Here is a 16,133-nt window from a genome sequence, read left to right as displayed (position 1 = left end):
GCAGCTTTTACTAAGCTGGAAGGACTTCAAGAATGGTCCTGGAGACAGTCCGGGTTTCCTAAGCCTGGCTCCTTTCCTGCAGCCTATGAGCATTCCTCATCCTTAAAAACCCTTCCTTTGACTCGAAAATAGCAGCCAACACCCACTGCCCGGAGACCTGGGGGACTCCTCCACTGGAGACTTTCTTCCAAACTGACCCATATGCTGTGGCTCTCATCCCTTTCACAGCCAAAGCCCTAGGAAAACTGTCTACATTCATGATAGTACAGTATCTCTCTCTCTCTCTCTCTCTCACACACACACACACACACACACACACCCTCTTTCCTGTTCTGAACTCTCCTTCCACTGCCAAGGCTAAGGGCAGGATTCAGTTCACATTTATTTTTTAAAGGTTTACTAGTTTTTACATTTCTAAATTTACCAAATTTATATTTCTTCCATTTCTAAATATCCTTTCTCCTTCCCTCTCTCCCTCCTCAGAAATCCATCCCTTTAACAAACAAAAAGGAAAAAACCAAATCAGCTCTGCTAAGCAGTGTTCCCCCCGCCCAGGTCTGCCGGCACCTGCCCGGCTCCACACCATCCCTGCCCGCCCCCAGAAGGCCCATTTGTTCTGTCTTCTTTAGGGCCAGATAAGGCTTTGGTGTCCAGGCAGGTTTTCCTGTTGTCCTTGCCATTTCTGCAGTCACAGCATACACTATGGTCCTGGTCCTGGTTCTGCTTCCTTCATCTACAAGCCTTCCCCTGGTTTTGTATAGTCCTCATCATTGTGATTTCTTACAGTGAAATAACATTCCATGATATTCCGGTGCCATAATGCATTTATCCATTCCCCAAATGATGGGTGACTTTTGTTTTCAATACATACATTTTGGTGTAATGGGCCTTTTTCTATCTTGAGGAACATGCCTGGCTCCCACTCACTTCTCAGCCCCTTGAGAAACTGTCCCGGCCAACCTCTGCTGACGGCAGAAGCCTCCTTGGTTGTCCTGCTCCCTGAGATCTCTGCAGCCTCTCACGCTGTTGACTGCTCCACCTCCTGCACACTTTCTCCTCCTTCCTGAGTTTCACTACCCTGTTTTCTCATGGTTCTCCCAACTTCCTTTTCAGGATCTCTGCAATCTCACATCTCTATCAGCCTGCTTGACTTTTCCACTCAAATGTCCCAGAAGCATTTCAAACTTAACCTGTCAAGTATCACCTGCTTCTCTTCTTAACAACCCTATTTCTAGTGAGGACACCATTACTTTCTAGTTGCTCACATTTGCAATCTTGGAGTCATCTTTCACGCCTTCCTCTGCATCCCTGCCCCACTCCCCCCAATTCCAATCAGTCACTGGGTCTTGTTGACTCATCTCCACAATCCTTCTGATCCACACCCTCTTCTCTACTTACACCACAACCACACTAGTGCAAGCTCTCATTGCCTCTCTAATGGACTAGACCAAGGGTTGGTAAACTACAGTCCCAGCTAAGGACTCTCAGGGGCCACAAAAACAGGCTGTAGTTGGCCTTCCAATTCCTGGCCTAGCCCAACAGCTTAGTAGATCACTCTTCTCTCCAATGTATCCCTCCCCCAGCTACCAAAGTGACTCCAGACCCAGGCCCAGGCCTGACCATGTCACTTTCCTGCTCCAGAAGCTTCAAAGCCTCCCCACTGTTCCTAGGAGAGAATAAAGACAAACCCCTCTGCTGGGAACGACCCTTCATGGTCTGGTAACAGCTTACTTTTCCAGGTAGATTATAAAGTTCTTCCCCTTACACATCTATTTTCTAAAATATCTGGCCTAATGGCTGTTCCTTATGCACAATATTCCAAATCTCCTGCCTCTCTGTATTTGCAGCCCGCTGAACAAAAAATACAAAATGGCCCTAAGTCCTACGGAGTTGCCCATCTACTGTGGCAATGACAGTGGCAGAGTGTGTTAAATATCAGTTTTTAGATCATCCAAAAACTTTTTACTGGTGCTTTTTCCCATTACAAAAAAGCAAAACAAATTACAGCATTGGCCATGTCAAAAACAAGAAGCTTCAACCTGTACTGAACCCATCACCTCTCTAACGGGCAACATGATTCATCTCTGGCATTGGGGTTCATTACTGTTTAAACGTGAGATCCCTGTCCAATGACCAACGACTAGATGCAGTACTCAAGCCTAGCAATCTTGACATTCTTGCCAGAAACAAAATGAGAATGGAAGGAGTGTTCGTGGGCTCTCTCAGGAAAGGAAAATAAAGCACCAAAGCACGTCATGGGTATTTGGCCATCCTCAGCTTCAACGATCATAGGGGAAAAAACCATCATGAAGTATATATACACCAGCACCTTTTGTAGAGGATAAAGAAGTAGAGAAATTACATGAAAAACTCAGTAAGACCACCAAATTAAATCAAAATAAAATCTTCAGTGACTCCATGCAACATTAGACAAAGACAGTTTAAAAAAAATTGGAAAACATGATTCAGGAGAAAGGAATGAGAGAAGCCCAAAACTTACAGACTATATAAAATCTTTAAATCTATTTATCATGAATACTCTGAGAAAAGAACCAAAAAGTGCTAGATATGTAAGCTTCAAATAACATCCCAAGAAGTGAAAGGGATATTTTAATTGAGAATAATTCTTGAGTAATTTTTTTAAAGTAAAATTTTTATATCTTTTTTTAATATTACCAAAACTTCTTCTAGAATCCTTCCTGCTCCCACCATAACAAATTATTCTTTAAGGTACAACAGCTGTGACTTGGGCAAGGGGAGCACTCCCCCCACTCTCTTCTCCAGGGCCAGGCTCGTTCCTTGTCACTGGCAGCATTATTTTGTCTCGTTCTTTCCATTTACACTGTTGCAGTCATTTCCTTAGCTTTGCTTACTCCCTGGGCATCAGATTATGAAAATCTTTTCATTCTTCTTTATGGTTGTTGAATTGTCTACAACTCTTGGTGACTTCATTTGGGGTTTTCCTGGCAAAGATACTGAATGGTTTGCCATCTCCTTCTCGCTCATTTTTTCCCCCCTATAGATCAGGAAACTGAGGCCAACAGGGCTAAGTGACTTGCCTGGGGTCACACAGCTAATAAGTGTCTGAGGCTGGATTTGAACTTGAGAAGATGAGTCTCCCTGATCTAGACCCCAAAGTCTGTCCACTGTACCACCCTGCTGCCTATGTTTGCCTAGCTGCCATAAAAAGATGTTTGAGTAACCTTAGGGTACTTGATTCCACAGAGCAAAATAACCAAGAAGGTGTTTCTCAGACATCCCTCAAGCTTAGATAGGATTCCCTGAAGGCTCTCACACCAGGGATGAGCTTGTCTAAAGATTCTGAGTTGGCCACAATCACAGAGTAAAAGCAGCAGAGTCCCAGGCTGAAAGAGGCATTCCATACAGATGGTGAAGGCCTCCAGATACTGCTCTCTGGAGATGGTACTTAGCTGGTTACATCAAGCTTCAGAAAAACTGAGAGGCTCCTGGGTAATACACATGACCATTTGAAAGAATCTGGCCTGACCAACCATACAGGAAAAACAAGGGAAATGAAAAATGCCTTTTATCCAGGCTATGATATGCAGTTAGATAAGGAAAACCTACACAACTCATCCATCAGCAGTTAGACAGACACTACCAAGTGACATGAGAAATGGAAAATAAATTGGACTCAGAATTAAACAGGGAGAGAAAAGGAGGCTGAAGTATCTTTGGAAAACTGCACAATTCTTGTACTGACACAAGCAAAGATCCATCTTTTCAACAGAAACATTCAATTGGAATTACACAGTTCAGTCAGGGCACAACGCTTCAGAAGAAAAGAAAATGGGAAATGGAGAGGCACATGGTGAGTGTGAATATACTATTAACACATTACAAATAAAGAATTATGAAAGAGAAGATTAAAAGATGTAAAACAACACACAACCCATAAGTGAAAAAGGCAGCAAGAGTGAGAGAGAAGGGCAGAATGTGTGTGCTCCGCTGGTATCCCCAGGCATGGGGGAAGACCTGGGTGGGAGTAGCATAGGGATGGATGGGTTACAACCTGTATTGCTAGAAAGAAGACCCCCAATGATGAGATCACAGAGAGATTAGATATGTGTAAAGTACTGACATCACCACTGAGGATCCATAAATAAAAGCTGTCCTTGCCCAATAAGGACATAAAGACATGAAAAGTAGGCCTGTGCTTACAGAGCTAGCATTTTATTGGGGGGGGGAGGGAATAAGATGTTAAGTGTGATACAAGGTAGTGGGTGAAAAGGGCAAAGAAGAGATCAAAGTGCTCCAAGAATAGGGAAGAGGGAGGGAACACTGACAAATAAGACAAACTGCCCTGCGTGCTCCTCAAGGGTGCTTCCTTAGCTTCCTATTGCCTTTTCAGTCTTTCTTAAAGTACTCTTCTGGAGAATTATAAAAGGTTGTTCCAAGTTCAGGAAATAGCAATTCATGATTCTTTACAAAGAGGGAATGAAACAATGACAGCAGATGACTACATCTGATACATATCTTATGGCCAATGGTATTCTAACAACTGTATAACCTCCTAAATAAATACCTCAACAACGAACAAGCAGATGACAGAAACTGTCCCTAAAGGGTTAGCAAACAAGAAAATTATTTAACTCACTGTAACATAAAGCATTTATTACCAAAAATAATCAAACAAGACAGTCTCTACCCCCAAAGAGTTTCCATTCTTGCATAAGACAACACAAAGTGGAACTGGAAGGGTGAGGGGAGGCAAAGTGATTGGCAAGGAAGTAAAGCAGTCTAGACAGTGAGCAGAGCTGGGAGAGTGAGTGCCCCCTCCTGAAATGACAACACTGCTGCCGCTGTTCGGTCGGGTCCAACTCTTCTTGATCCTCTTTGGGGTTTTCTTGGCAGAGATACTGGAGTGCTTTGGCATTTCCTTCTCCAGCTCATTTGACAGAGGAGGAAACTGAGGCCAACAGGGCTAAGTGACTTGCCCAGGGTCACCCAGCTAGGAAGTGTCCAAAGCCGGATTTGAACTCAGGAAGAGGAGTGTTCCTCACTGCAGGCCTGTCACTCATATCTACTGTACTACCTAGCTGCCCAATAATAATTACTAAGCTATTTATATACTGGGTTTGAAGCAAACTGCAGAACTGTCTCATTTCTTCAGTGGCTCAAACTAAATGGAGAAAATTCCCTACGCAAAAGTCTGGCCTGAGAATGACACACTCCAAAACCTGAGCCCCTGGCTTTGTTCTGCCCTTAAGATTTTCAGTAAAAAATACATTTTACAAATGTGTTAAGGCCAGCTTTCCAAAATATTTGAAATAAAACATATCAAAGTATTTTTAATTAATCTTTACTTGACAAGAAAAAGTTTCCATCTCTCATTTTGGTAATAAGCACTTAGAAATAAGGAAGGAAAATGGATTTTGCTTACAAATGAATATTCAAATTCAAAAATAGAAAGCACAGAAGACATTTTCTATTTTGCCAAATTTGACATAAATCCAATCACAGACTTATTCAAAGTACGTCTTGCCACACAGAACCAAACAGCTGATAAATGACAGGTTACTGCTAAGGGCAGAAACCAAAACTTTCAAAGACATATTCCAGATGTTAAAGAAGGTTACTTTATCAAGTTTATATGAATAAGGGGTTTCTTTTTGCAGCATGACTAACCAACACTTGAATGGAGTGGCATTTTGAATGTGCATCATAAAAAGACATTGCTACCCAAACTTACAAAATTTATAGTCTAAAGGACAAATGCTGGAAAAATGTGACAATGCCACTTAATTCACAACTGTTCTTGGACCTCTTACGCCTCCACAGCCTTCAAAAAAAGCTGCTGGGTTAGCCCTGAGGGAGAATGTGCTCCGAAGGCTAATATGTCTTTTCATTTTGTCAAAATGATCTGATGGAATAATTCCAGCAATGTTTCCCATACTTTCTAATAAACGTAGCAAGGCACTTGGGGCACTCAGGATTCACAAACAAAGCTGCAAGCGTGTGACTCACGTACATTGTTCCTTTTTCCCCATTTTCTAATACAGATCTCCTACGAGTCTTTACACTTGGCTGGTTTCTCCAGGCACTTTCATTACAAATACCTATTTATCATAGTCCTATGGAACCATGGCTATAATAACATGCTCAAACCATATGGTCATTGTATGAGAGAGATAAGTTGTTGCTAAGAGCCTAGCAATGGCATTACACAAGAACCCCTGCAACAGATGTAAGTTAACTGGCATATTACTTAAAGTCTATTATTCCATATATATTTGAATATGTTTACATATTTTTCAGTCATTATTAATTTTCCCCAATTTTGCCAACTGCAACTGAGACTTTAAGTAGGAACGCTGGGGTCTGTAAAGTGCCACCAGTATCGTATTGTCTGTCAAGTACTGAACCACCTCTAAGGAGCCCTGAGAAGCCCTCTTGGATCATGACAACATTTTAGATTTCAGCCGAGCTTTGCACAGATGTTATCCTTATAGGCACTTGAGTCATCTGAGCTTTAAAGGTTTTGAAACTTCCTCATCCAGATGGATTATTGTGCTTGTCTTTTTGTGAGGTTTTTTCAATGCCTCTTATGGTTATTAGGCCGTTGGCTGACGAATTCTCTGAGGAGAGCAGCGAAGTCATTTTAGGTCATCCAAGTGACTAGTGAGACTAATTTCTTAAAAAATATGGCAAAGGTCATTCCCATGTCAGTATTGTCCATATTAATCAGACTCAAGGTTTATTTCATTACAGCTATTTCAAATCAAGAGGAAAATAATTAAGAAATCTGAAGGTTTCAATTTTTTTTCTCATTGGGCCCAATGGATTTCCACTCCACCCCACCCCACCCCACCCCACTCCCATGCCTGGAATACTCCTCACCTCTGCCTCCTGGTTTCAAGACAGCCCAAATCCTACGGCCTAGAAGAGGCCTTTCCCAGCCCTTCACCCAGCTATGCCCACCACTCGGGCCTCCCCTTGGGGATTATCTCCAATTTATACTATGTGTATCTTGTACGTACAATTTTTTGTATCTTGAATATGAGGACACTGGACATGCTTCTGCCTTTCTTTGTATGCCCCCCAGTGCCTGGCACAAAGCACTTAATGAATGCTTAATTGATTGATAATCCCATATACAAACCGCAGCAAAAGATATATCACATTTTATAGTTCATCCACCTCATAACACCACAATCCCCATAATCCAGCAACGATTCAGAAGAGATCAAAAAAGACCTGGGTTATAAACACTTGTTGCTATACTGGTGACCTAGGCAAGTCACTGAACCTCCCTCAACTTCAATTTCACAACCCGTAAAATGGGCAACTACCTACTGCCCAGGGGTACCTATGGTCAGAATCAAAAAAAGGAGGGGAGGGGCAGGAGAAAGAGAGAGACAGACAGCTCTATAAACATTAAAGCCCCTTCTATCATTTCCTCCTGGATTTTGTTACTGCTATAGAGAAAAGATTTTCTGTGGGTTTATTTTATATCCTGCTCTTTGTAGAGACTGTCACGATAAGCTTCTCTGCTAATTCACTTAAACTGGGTATTCTGTACACATTTCAAACTCAACATACCCCGAACAGAACTCATTATCCACCTAACCCTTCTCCTACTCAAAGTCCCTACTCTTGTCAAAAGCTCAACAATCTTCTACCAGTCTCTAGTCTGCACACTCAGCATTTCACTCCCTCCTTCCCCTCCCTCATCTTACATATCCAATCAATTGATCAACCTTGCCATTTCTACCTTGACAACATCTCCTGCATCAGACCCGTTCTCCCTATTCTTACAGCCACCACTTTAGTTCAGCCCCTTGCCTGGACTACTGCGACGGCCCCGATTGCTCTTGCTGCCTCAAGTTCCCCCCTACTCCAAAACCCATCCTTCCCTCAGGGGCCAAAGTGATTTTCTTTTAGGCACAGCTCTGACAATGCCACTCTCCTACTTGGACCCCTTTCAAATCTGGGATCAAATATAAACTCCCACTTGGCTTGTAAGTCCAGTGCAACCTTGACCCAACATATCTTTCAGCTTCATTCCATATCTTCCCTTTTCCTCACTTTCTGGTTCAGTCAAACTGCTCTTCTCTGTTCTCCACACGCAAGCTCTTGCATTTAGAGCTTAGCACAGAATGCCACAGCAGAGGATGATACCTTTGACAAGTCAATATCTCCCTGCCCCCCCCATTTTTGTCAAGAACAGAGACCTCTGCAGCAGTGAACTCTGAGTGTAAGTCATCTTGTATCATCTTAATGCATGCATGAGGACTAGACTCCTTGCTGAAGAAGGACCTCTAGGCGGTGTTTTATAGAGGAGGAAATGGAGGCTCAACTGGGTTAAATGATTAGTCAAAATCACACAGCTGATTTCAGAGGGGGCTTGGTGTTCTATTCACCAGCACACACTTTCTCTCTCGATACATGCATTCTATACCTATGTCACAGCTCTGTTATCAGGAAAGCAGGTTCCAAGTAACTATGGACTATTTATAATTTGACTAATTATGTGACAGCTAGGTGGTACAGCAGATAGATTGCTTAACTTGGAGTCAGGAAGACGAAAGTTCAAATCTTTCCTCAGACGCTTCCTAGCTGTGTGACCAGGGACAAGGCACTTAACCTCTAAGTCTCAAGGTTTCCTTATCTGTAAAAAGATAAAAGTAAAAGCACTTTGAAAACCTTAAAGTGCTATATAAATGCTGGCTATTGGTGACCATGGTATTACTATTAACCTACCCTAGAGTCCTGCTGGGCTTCCTCACTTTAGTATGGAGCTGACTTGAGCCTCACTTGTGAACCCTGGCAAGTACTCCCCACATCCCCTTCGTGTTCTGTTTGGTTGCCATCCAAGGACCAGACTGGCTCCACCAGGCAGGCTCATCACCAAGTTGGCTCCAGCTAGACTGCTATTATAAATTGGGGGCAGGGAGGGTGATAAGCTTGGAAGGAAAACGCACATGATGAAATCAAAGGTCTGACATGCAAAGGAAGGAGAGCACACGGGTTTGTATCCCATTAAGCAGAAACACACCAGGCAGCTAGGTGGTGCACCCGATAGTTTGTTGGGCCTCAAGTCACGAAGACTCATCATCCTGAGTTCCAATCTGGCCTCTGACACATACTAGTTGTATGACCCTTGCTTGACAAGTCACTGAACTCTTTTTGCCTCAGTTTCCTCATCTGTAAAATGGAAACACACTGGAAAAGGAAATGGCAAGCCCCTCCAATATCTTTGCTAAGAAAAACCCAAATGGGGTCACAAAGAGTCTGAAACAATTGAACAACAAGAAGTGGAAGTATTCTCAAAACGATCTGGACTGCTAATGAACAGAGCTTCCACTACACTAACAAAAAACGAGGCCATTTTGTAAGCTCCCTCCTCTCCCCTCTACAATGCTACCCGGTGCGAAAAAACTCCATGAGTTACCGCAGCACTATGCAGATGTAGGGGGCACAGAATAAGCCTGTTTGCCGAAAGGAGTCAAAGTCTTGCTCACTCCCAAATGCCTTCACTGGTGTTTGCTGGCTGACCTTGCTGAACCGTGCACCTCAAACTGGCTTAAACCAGCCTTGTGGTCAGCTGTTACGGCACAACACCCTGCTCCTGTGTCCCACCTGCTGTTCCTGGAAAGTACAGTCCATTCTCCACCATAACCCCTCCCTTCGTGGTTTTCAAGCCTAAATTGCCCCTGCCCCTCCTGGACTGTGGGCTCCATTGTACCTCTGGAACTGGGGCTCTGACATGCATGTCTTCTTTCCCTTTTAATAAATTAGTTGAATCAGACTCAACCAGATCTCCTCTGTATTTGAAGCATGTGATACCACTCTCTCTTCCCTTCCTTTGCTCCAAGTCTCTGGAGGAAAAGGAGACTCTTTTTGCCCAGGCCAAACTCCGCACTTGTGCTCGCGATGCCCTCGCCCGTCTCCACTGGGAGCTTAGACTGGCAAGCCTTGGTCACCCCTGACAGCTCTAAATTGAGGAATCCCATCACCCCTTCCTCAAACACATTGAGTGGCTTCCTACTGTTTCTAGGACAACCCAGAATTCCTCCCACTGGCTCTGAAGGCAAGCTCTCCATAATGAGGCCCTCCTCAACCTCTAGGACCAGACACAAAGGTCTCTGCTGACACCGATGCATTTCTCTCCCTGCCTCCAACCTATCTTTCTGGGTCTCAGACACAGCCCAGTCAAGCGGGCCCTGCCCTCTCTCCTCATCTCCAACTTTTAGAATCTCTGGCTTCCTTCAAATATCAGCTCAAATAGGAACTCCCACGGATGGCCTTCTCCCAGAAATTACTTTATTTTTGCTGATTATATCATCTTCACAGAGAGGGCAGCACAGCACAGGAGAAAACCAAAGGACTCAATCAGCAAGGCCTGGTTTCACGGCCAGTTTGCCCCACATTGACTGTGTAGTCTTGGGCTAATCCCTGAACCTCCCCAGCTGCTGAGAGCATGAACTGCAGAGCAGGAGCAGACCTACAATAGCTCCTCGCCAGGAACTTACCTATACCAATATGTATTTTACATATGCCTAAGTGTAGGAATTGTTTCTCCTGATAAAATTTTAAGCTCCTTGAAATCAGGGACTCTTTCAATTTTTGTCTTTAAAAATTACTTTTGCCTCTATTAGAGTGCATGCCATCTTGGGAACGGGAGAGGGAAGGGAGGAATAAAAAAATTTGGAACTCAAAATGTTGTAAAAGTGAATGCTGAAAACTATCTTTACACATAATTGGAAAAAATAAAATGCTATTAAATGGGAAAAAAAGATAAAAATTATTTTTGTCACTGCACTGGAAGGGGAAGGAAAGAAGCATCTTTTATAGTGCCTACTATGAGCCAGGCATGGTACTAAGCATTTTGCAAATATCTCATTAGGTAATAGGTGACTAATTAATCCTGCTGACTGATTATAGTTTTACATCCATCTCAATTTGGTTCACTATTCAATATGTTGGCAGAAACTGTCACATACGGGGGAGAGGACAGTAGGGGAGAAAGCACTCACACAACAAGGAGATGCCTATGTTATTCCATTCCAGCAGGATCAGAATCACACTGTACACTCCCCCTTACTGTCCTGTTCCTGAGACTACAAACTACAGTATTTCTTTTTTGTATCTCTCTTTGATAACTAACTCAGCGTCCATATTTATTTTAACCATCCTATTAATAGGATAAATACAGTAGGAACTCACGGAATTGAATTTTAGGAGAAGATTTTATATTGTTGAAAGCATCATGATACTTTTTTGCACTATAGCTCACAGACAACTAAATTCCCAAACTTGGAATTTGTAGATTTAGGGCTGGAAGGGGTCTTAGAGACCATCTGATCCAACCTTAAGACTAAGGCCCAGAGATGTTAAGTAACCAGCCCAGAGTGACCTAGCTACTAAGAACCTAGGGCTGAATTTGAACCCTGGTCCTCCTGACTCCAGGCCCAACTCTATCTTCTATATCACATAAGAATAAAAAACAAATGCTGTCACCAAAACCTGGAATTACCAGTGGTTGTTTATGGAAACAAAACATGAGTTCTGAAATACTGGACCTTTCATGGATTTCTCTGGTAAATCAAACAATAATTGAAGTGGAAAAATACAATTTTCCAACATATTCACAAGTTGTAATTAACAATAAATGGAAGACTATATCACTCTTCTATGTCTTGACAAAACTCTTCATTTTCCTACTTCAAATTGTCAAATCTGCAGCAATTCTTGATCTGTTTGCTGTTCTTTTCCCTCACAAAAATACACACTTGGGTAGCTCTGAGAGTAACAGCCTAAGCAGGGTGATCCAGGGTTGGAGCCAGGATGTCAAAATCAGGTTGCCTACGGCAAAGACCAGAATTCTTCCCATCATGCCATGCTACCCTGAGTAGGAGGCCCGGATGAATGGAAGAACTCACAAGTGAAACAACCACCACCACCAAAGAAAACTTTATGCATTTTTCGTCTTTGAATTTTACTGGCAAAAGACAGTTTACTTTTGAAAGAACTAAAATAAAAGCAAAGAGTTATTTTTAAAGAATACTCATATTTACTGCCAAACTATTCCAGAAGCTCTATCAGGCTTTGCTAGTCAAGACTATAATGGGTATGATGGCTAAAAATAACTTAATTTAGAAAATAATGCCATTAAACACAAAAAGCAGCTTCTTGAACTGAGTTTTCCATGTTCCATTTTAGCAGTGGTTAATATGACGAGGATTCAACTGCATTTAATCAAAGTTTGTGTTTGGCTTAATGATATTTTTAAAAAATCAAATTTCTAACTTCCTCCAAATGCATTCAGACTTCCGACAGCACAGATTTTGTAATTTACTATTACAAAAACCAGGACCCACATATTTAGTTAAAAAACCAAAAATAACCTTATGAACATCTGGTTGCAAGATTCTTAATCGGCAAGGTTGCCCTGGAATATTTTTTGGGAGTGAAAAGAACGTATAAGGAATACTTCCCCTCTTCTCCACTCACTTCACTGTTTTCAAATCAGCTTGAGAATAGGCATTTTTTTTTGTTGCTCTTAATGTGGAATTATACCCATAAATCAACCCAAATTTACCTGTTACTTTTATAGTGTCAAACTTTAAGGGGTGAGTTAATGCCGAAAAATCTATCTGTACAACAAACAGAAAGAAACCATATTCATTTCAGCAAACATTTATTAAACCCCTGAGTTAGATATAGAGTTGAGATGAAAAGTGCCTGACCAGTGTCAGAGACAGGGCGATGTGTCACACAGATGGACACCCCCAACTGCACAGCTAGCCAGAGCACCCACAGAGTTTATCCACATGGAAACAATGAACTGAGCCCCAAATGGAACATGAGAGGAGACTAGCCTGATTTTGGCTCTGTGGGGTTCTTTTAGTGAGTCGAGGGATTGCCCTAAAACAAAAACCCACCATTTTAATACCATTATTCTTCTGGTCATGTATTTTACACATGTCCGTGTTTCATGGTACACCAGGTTCCAAAGAACTAATGCCGAGGACCACCCGAAGGACAATACGGGGGTGCCTGGTCGGCAGGAGCAGGCTGCAACACATTATAAATGGGCAACTGCACAGTGTGGAACAACATAAAGATACACCAAAGACGAGGATAAATGGGCAAAAGAGACAGGGTGGTCTTGCATCCGGACCAAAGGGCAGTCGACGTACCCCACTAGATCCCCCCCACAAGAGGCCTTCCCTTGACTCCTACAGGAGCCTGGGCGGTCACAGAGACCACTCACATCAGTGAGGTCACAGAGCCAGGGGGAGGGGGGTACCAACTGAAACAGCCAGAGTACATGAGGGCTGCAGAGGCGGAAAGCATCATCCTGCTAGCAACGTGTTATAAGCTGAGCTGTTACCAAATCAATTTAACTAGGCATCTACTGTGCTCAGAAGACCCCAACAGACTGTGCAGGTGCACAGCTGAAAAAGTATGAATGTCACCAAAGCGGAGAGAACAAAAGATCTGAGAAGACTGGGAGGCAGTGAACCCCCCAGGGGATCAGAGGGAGCACAGCAGAGCCACAAGTACCAACGAGAGAGAGGATTAGTGACCATCTCATTGCCACCACAGCTACACCTGCAGCATTTCACTTCAACCATTAAGCACCTACTGTGTATAAGGTACTACCACTGACACTGTTTCACCACAAGGTGAAAACAGTCTTGTTTCTCAAAAAGAAAAAGAGACAGAATGACACCAGTCTTTTGATCTATAAGCTTAAAAAGTCCCCACACAGGTTTCACTGAGTTAAAACAGGCCTTAAGGAGGCAGCTTAACATGGGGCAGTGGTTAGTGTGCCAGTCCTGGAATCAGGAGGCCCTGAGTTCAAATGTGGTGTCTGACACTTACCAGCTGTGTGACCCTATGCAAGTCACTTAGTCCTGACTGCCTCCTAAATTAAACAGGCCTTAAGGAACAACCATTCCCAAACTTCATTTTGCAGATGTACAAAGGGAGGGAAAAAAATGCCCTTTTTCTTTTGGGGGGGGTCCTCTATATCCTCAAGGTCTAGCACAGTACCTTGAATATGCCCATAACTGTACAGAGTCTTGAATTTAAAGCAACATTTGACCCAAGTACCAAAAGACAACCTAGAGTCCTGGAAAAGCCCTCTTCCAAATCATGAAAATCTCCACCTGCTCCTATGCCTTCTTGAATTTGCACCTGTTCTTGATCATAGATGAGGATTGAAGACAAATACATTAATTCTGCTTCAATACTAATATTTCAACAGTATTTTCTACTCTGTAAAATGGGGACTAGATTCTGAAATGCTATAGACATGAGGAGTTTTTCTCCATTACGAAATAGAGCATTCTTTTGGCTACCTTTTGAGATATCTAAATAGGTTTTTGGAGGCCAGCTCAGGGACCCATCATTTACAACTTTAGATCTTTGAATGCATTTTTCCATAACAGCATATTTACAATGAAACTTATAAGGGACTCTTAGAGGGATGAGTAGGTTAAGGAATAGGAGGGCAAGGTAGTGGCTAGCAGGAGTAAAGCAGAGGAGTGGGGAGGGATAAGGTAAAAAGGTGAGGATAGTGAGGAAAAATAGGAAGGAGAAAATACACAAGTAACTGTAGCTCAGAATGTGAATGGGACAAATCTACCCCTACAGCAGAAACGGAGCGCAGATTAAAAATCTGAATTCGACGATATGTTGCTCTCAGAAAACATTATAAAAATGAGAGATACACACAAAGATAAAATAAAGGGCAGGAGTAGAATTTAGCATGTAAAAAAGGCAGAGATAGTAATCATGATCTCAAAGTTAAAATGTATTTAACCAAAGTAAAAAAAAAGAAACTACACTATGTTTGGGCAACACCATTCAATACAGTTTTAGACCATTTAAAACACTTCGACAGTATAAAGTACCTGAGTATATACCTGCCAAGACAGGGACCATATGAACATAAACATAGAACACTTTTTATACAAATAAACTCAGATCTAAATAAATGAAGTAATATTTATCATTCATGGGTAAAGCCAATATAATTTTTAAAATAACAATTTTACCTAATTTATTTATATATTGTCATCCCCAATTAAATTACAAAAAAATTATTTTACTGAGAAGAAATACTAACAAAGTTCATTTGGAAGAACAAAAGGTCAGGAACTTCAAAGAAACCAGGGGAAAAAGATATAAAGAAAGGAGATTCAGCAGTATCAGACCTTAAACTGTCTTATGAGGTAAGAGCATTGAAGTGTAAAAAGAATAATTTCAATTATTTTAAATTAAAATTTTCTTGTATAAATAAAACCTATGTAGCCAAGAATAGAAAGAATGCAGAAAATTGGGGGGAAAAACTTTCATAGACAAATCTCTCAGATAGCATGGGATTGGGCTGGAATATTGCTGTGGTGTAAGAAATGATGATCTGGTTGATTTAGAAAAACATGGAAAGACCTGGACTTACAAAGATGCTACCTACCCTTGGTGAAACAGATGATAGGAGGAAATAAGCACAGGTGTGTATGAGTATATGTGCATGCGTGTGTGCGTGTGTGTGTGTGTGTGTGTGTGTGTGTGTGTGTGTGTGTGTGTGTGTATTCTTAATCATAGCCTTCTTGAGGGCGCTAGGGGGAAAAGAAGGACAAAGTGCACAGCAGAGAACGAAAGCACACCCACAAGGAAGCAAAGAAGCGCGGGCAGGCTTGGAACACACTGGGCAGTATTTCTTGTACAGGTTTTCTTGGAAAGGAAACTTGTTGTTTTGTACTGAATCATCTCTTCTGGTCTGTTGTGGACATGGCAATGTTTGCTTTTTCCTTTCTCATTTTGTATTTAAGTTTAAAACAAAAAAATTTACAAAAAAAAAAAAGCACTAGAACAAATCCCAGAGAGGAGATCCAGAAAAAGTCACGGTGTGTCCAGGGAGACAGATGGGGAGGTCTGGGGACGATGAGGACAAGGTTGGAGGTGGGCGAAGCACTCTAGGCCCCAAGGAGAGGTGGCACACCAACATAAGAGGAGCTCTCAAACAGTACCGGCATTCCACCCCAGACCCTTACCAGGGCACCCCAATGGGAACAGGGAGCAACTAGAGGCTTTGTGGCCTAAGAAGTCACAGATCCAGGGCTAAGTAAGAAGGGGGCCCACGCACAGCGGGAGCA

The 16,133-nt window shown here is 42.3% G+C and overlaps 1 protein-coding gene across 6 annotated transcripts in view; it reads right to left on the bottom strand.

The window, feature by feature from the left end:
- Positions 1 to 16,133, bottom strand: part of NADK (NAD kinase) — a 60,079-nt gene that overhangs the window by 19,553 nt on the left and 24,393 nt on the right. Inside the window, exon 1 of one of the 6 annotated variants that reach the window (XM_020975995.2) lies at positions 872 to 1,042. The exons of the other annotated variants lie outside the window; for them this stretch is intronic. Coding sequence (XP_020831654.1) covers positions 872 to 873 — 2 coding nt within the window. The 5' untranslated portion in view covers positions 874 to 1,042. Of the gene's footprint in view, positions 1 to 871; positions 1,043 to 16,133 lie in introns of those variants that run through there. 6 annotated transcript variants of the gene reach the window in all.

This window comes from Phascolarctos cinereus, unplaced genomic scaffold (assembly GCF_003287225.1).
Source record: "Phascolarctos cinereus isolate Bilbo 61053 unplaced genomic scaffold, phaCin_HiC Scaffold_726;HRSCAF=1367, whole genome shotgun sequence".
Taxonomy (NCBI): domain Eukaryota; kingdom Metazoa; phylum Chordata; class Mammalia; order Diprotodontia; family Phascolarctidae; genus Phascolarctos; species Phascolarctos cinereus.
Note: the sequence above shows the minus strand (reverse complement) of the source record. Positions and strands in the feature narration are given on the sequence as shown.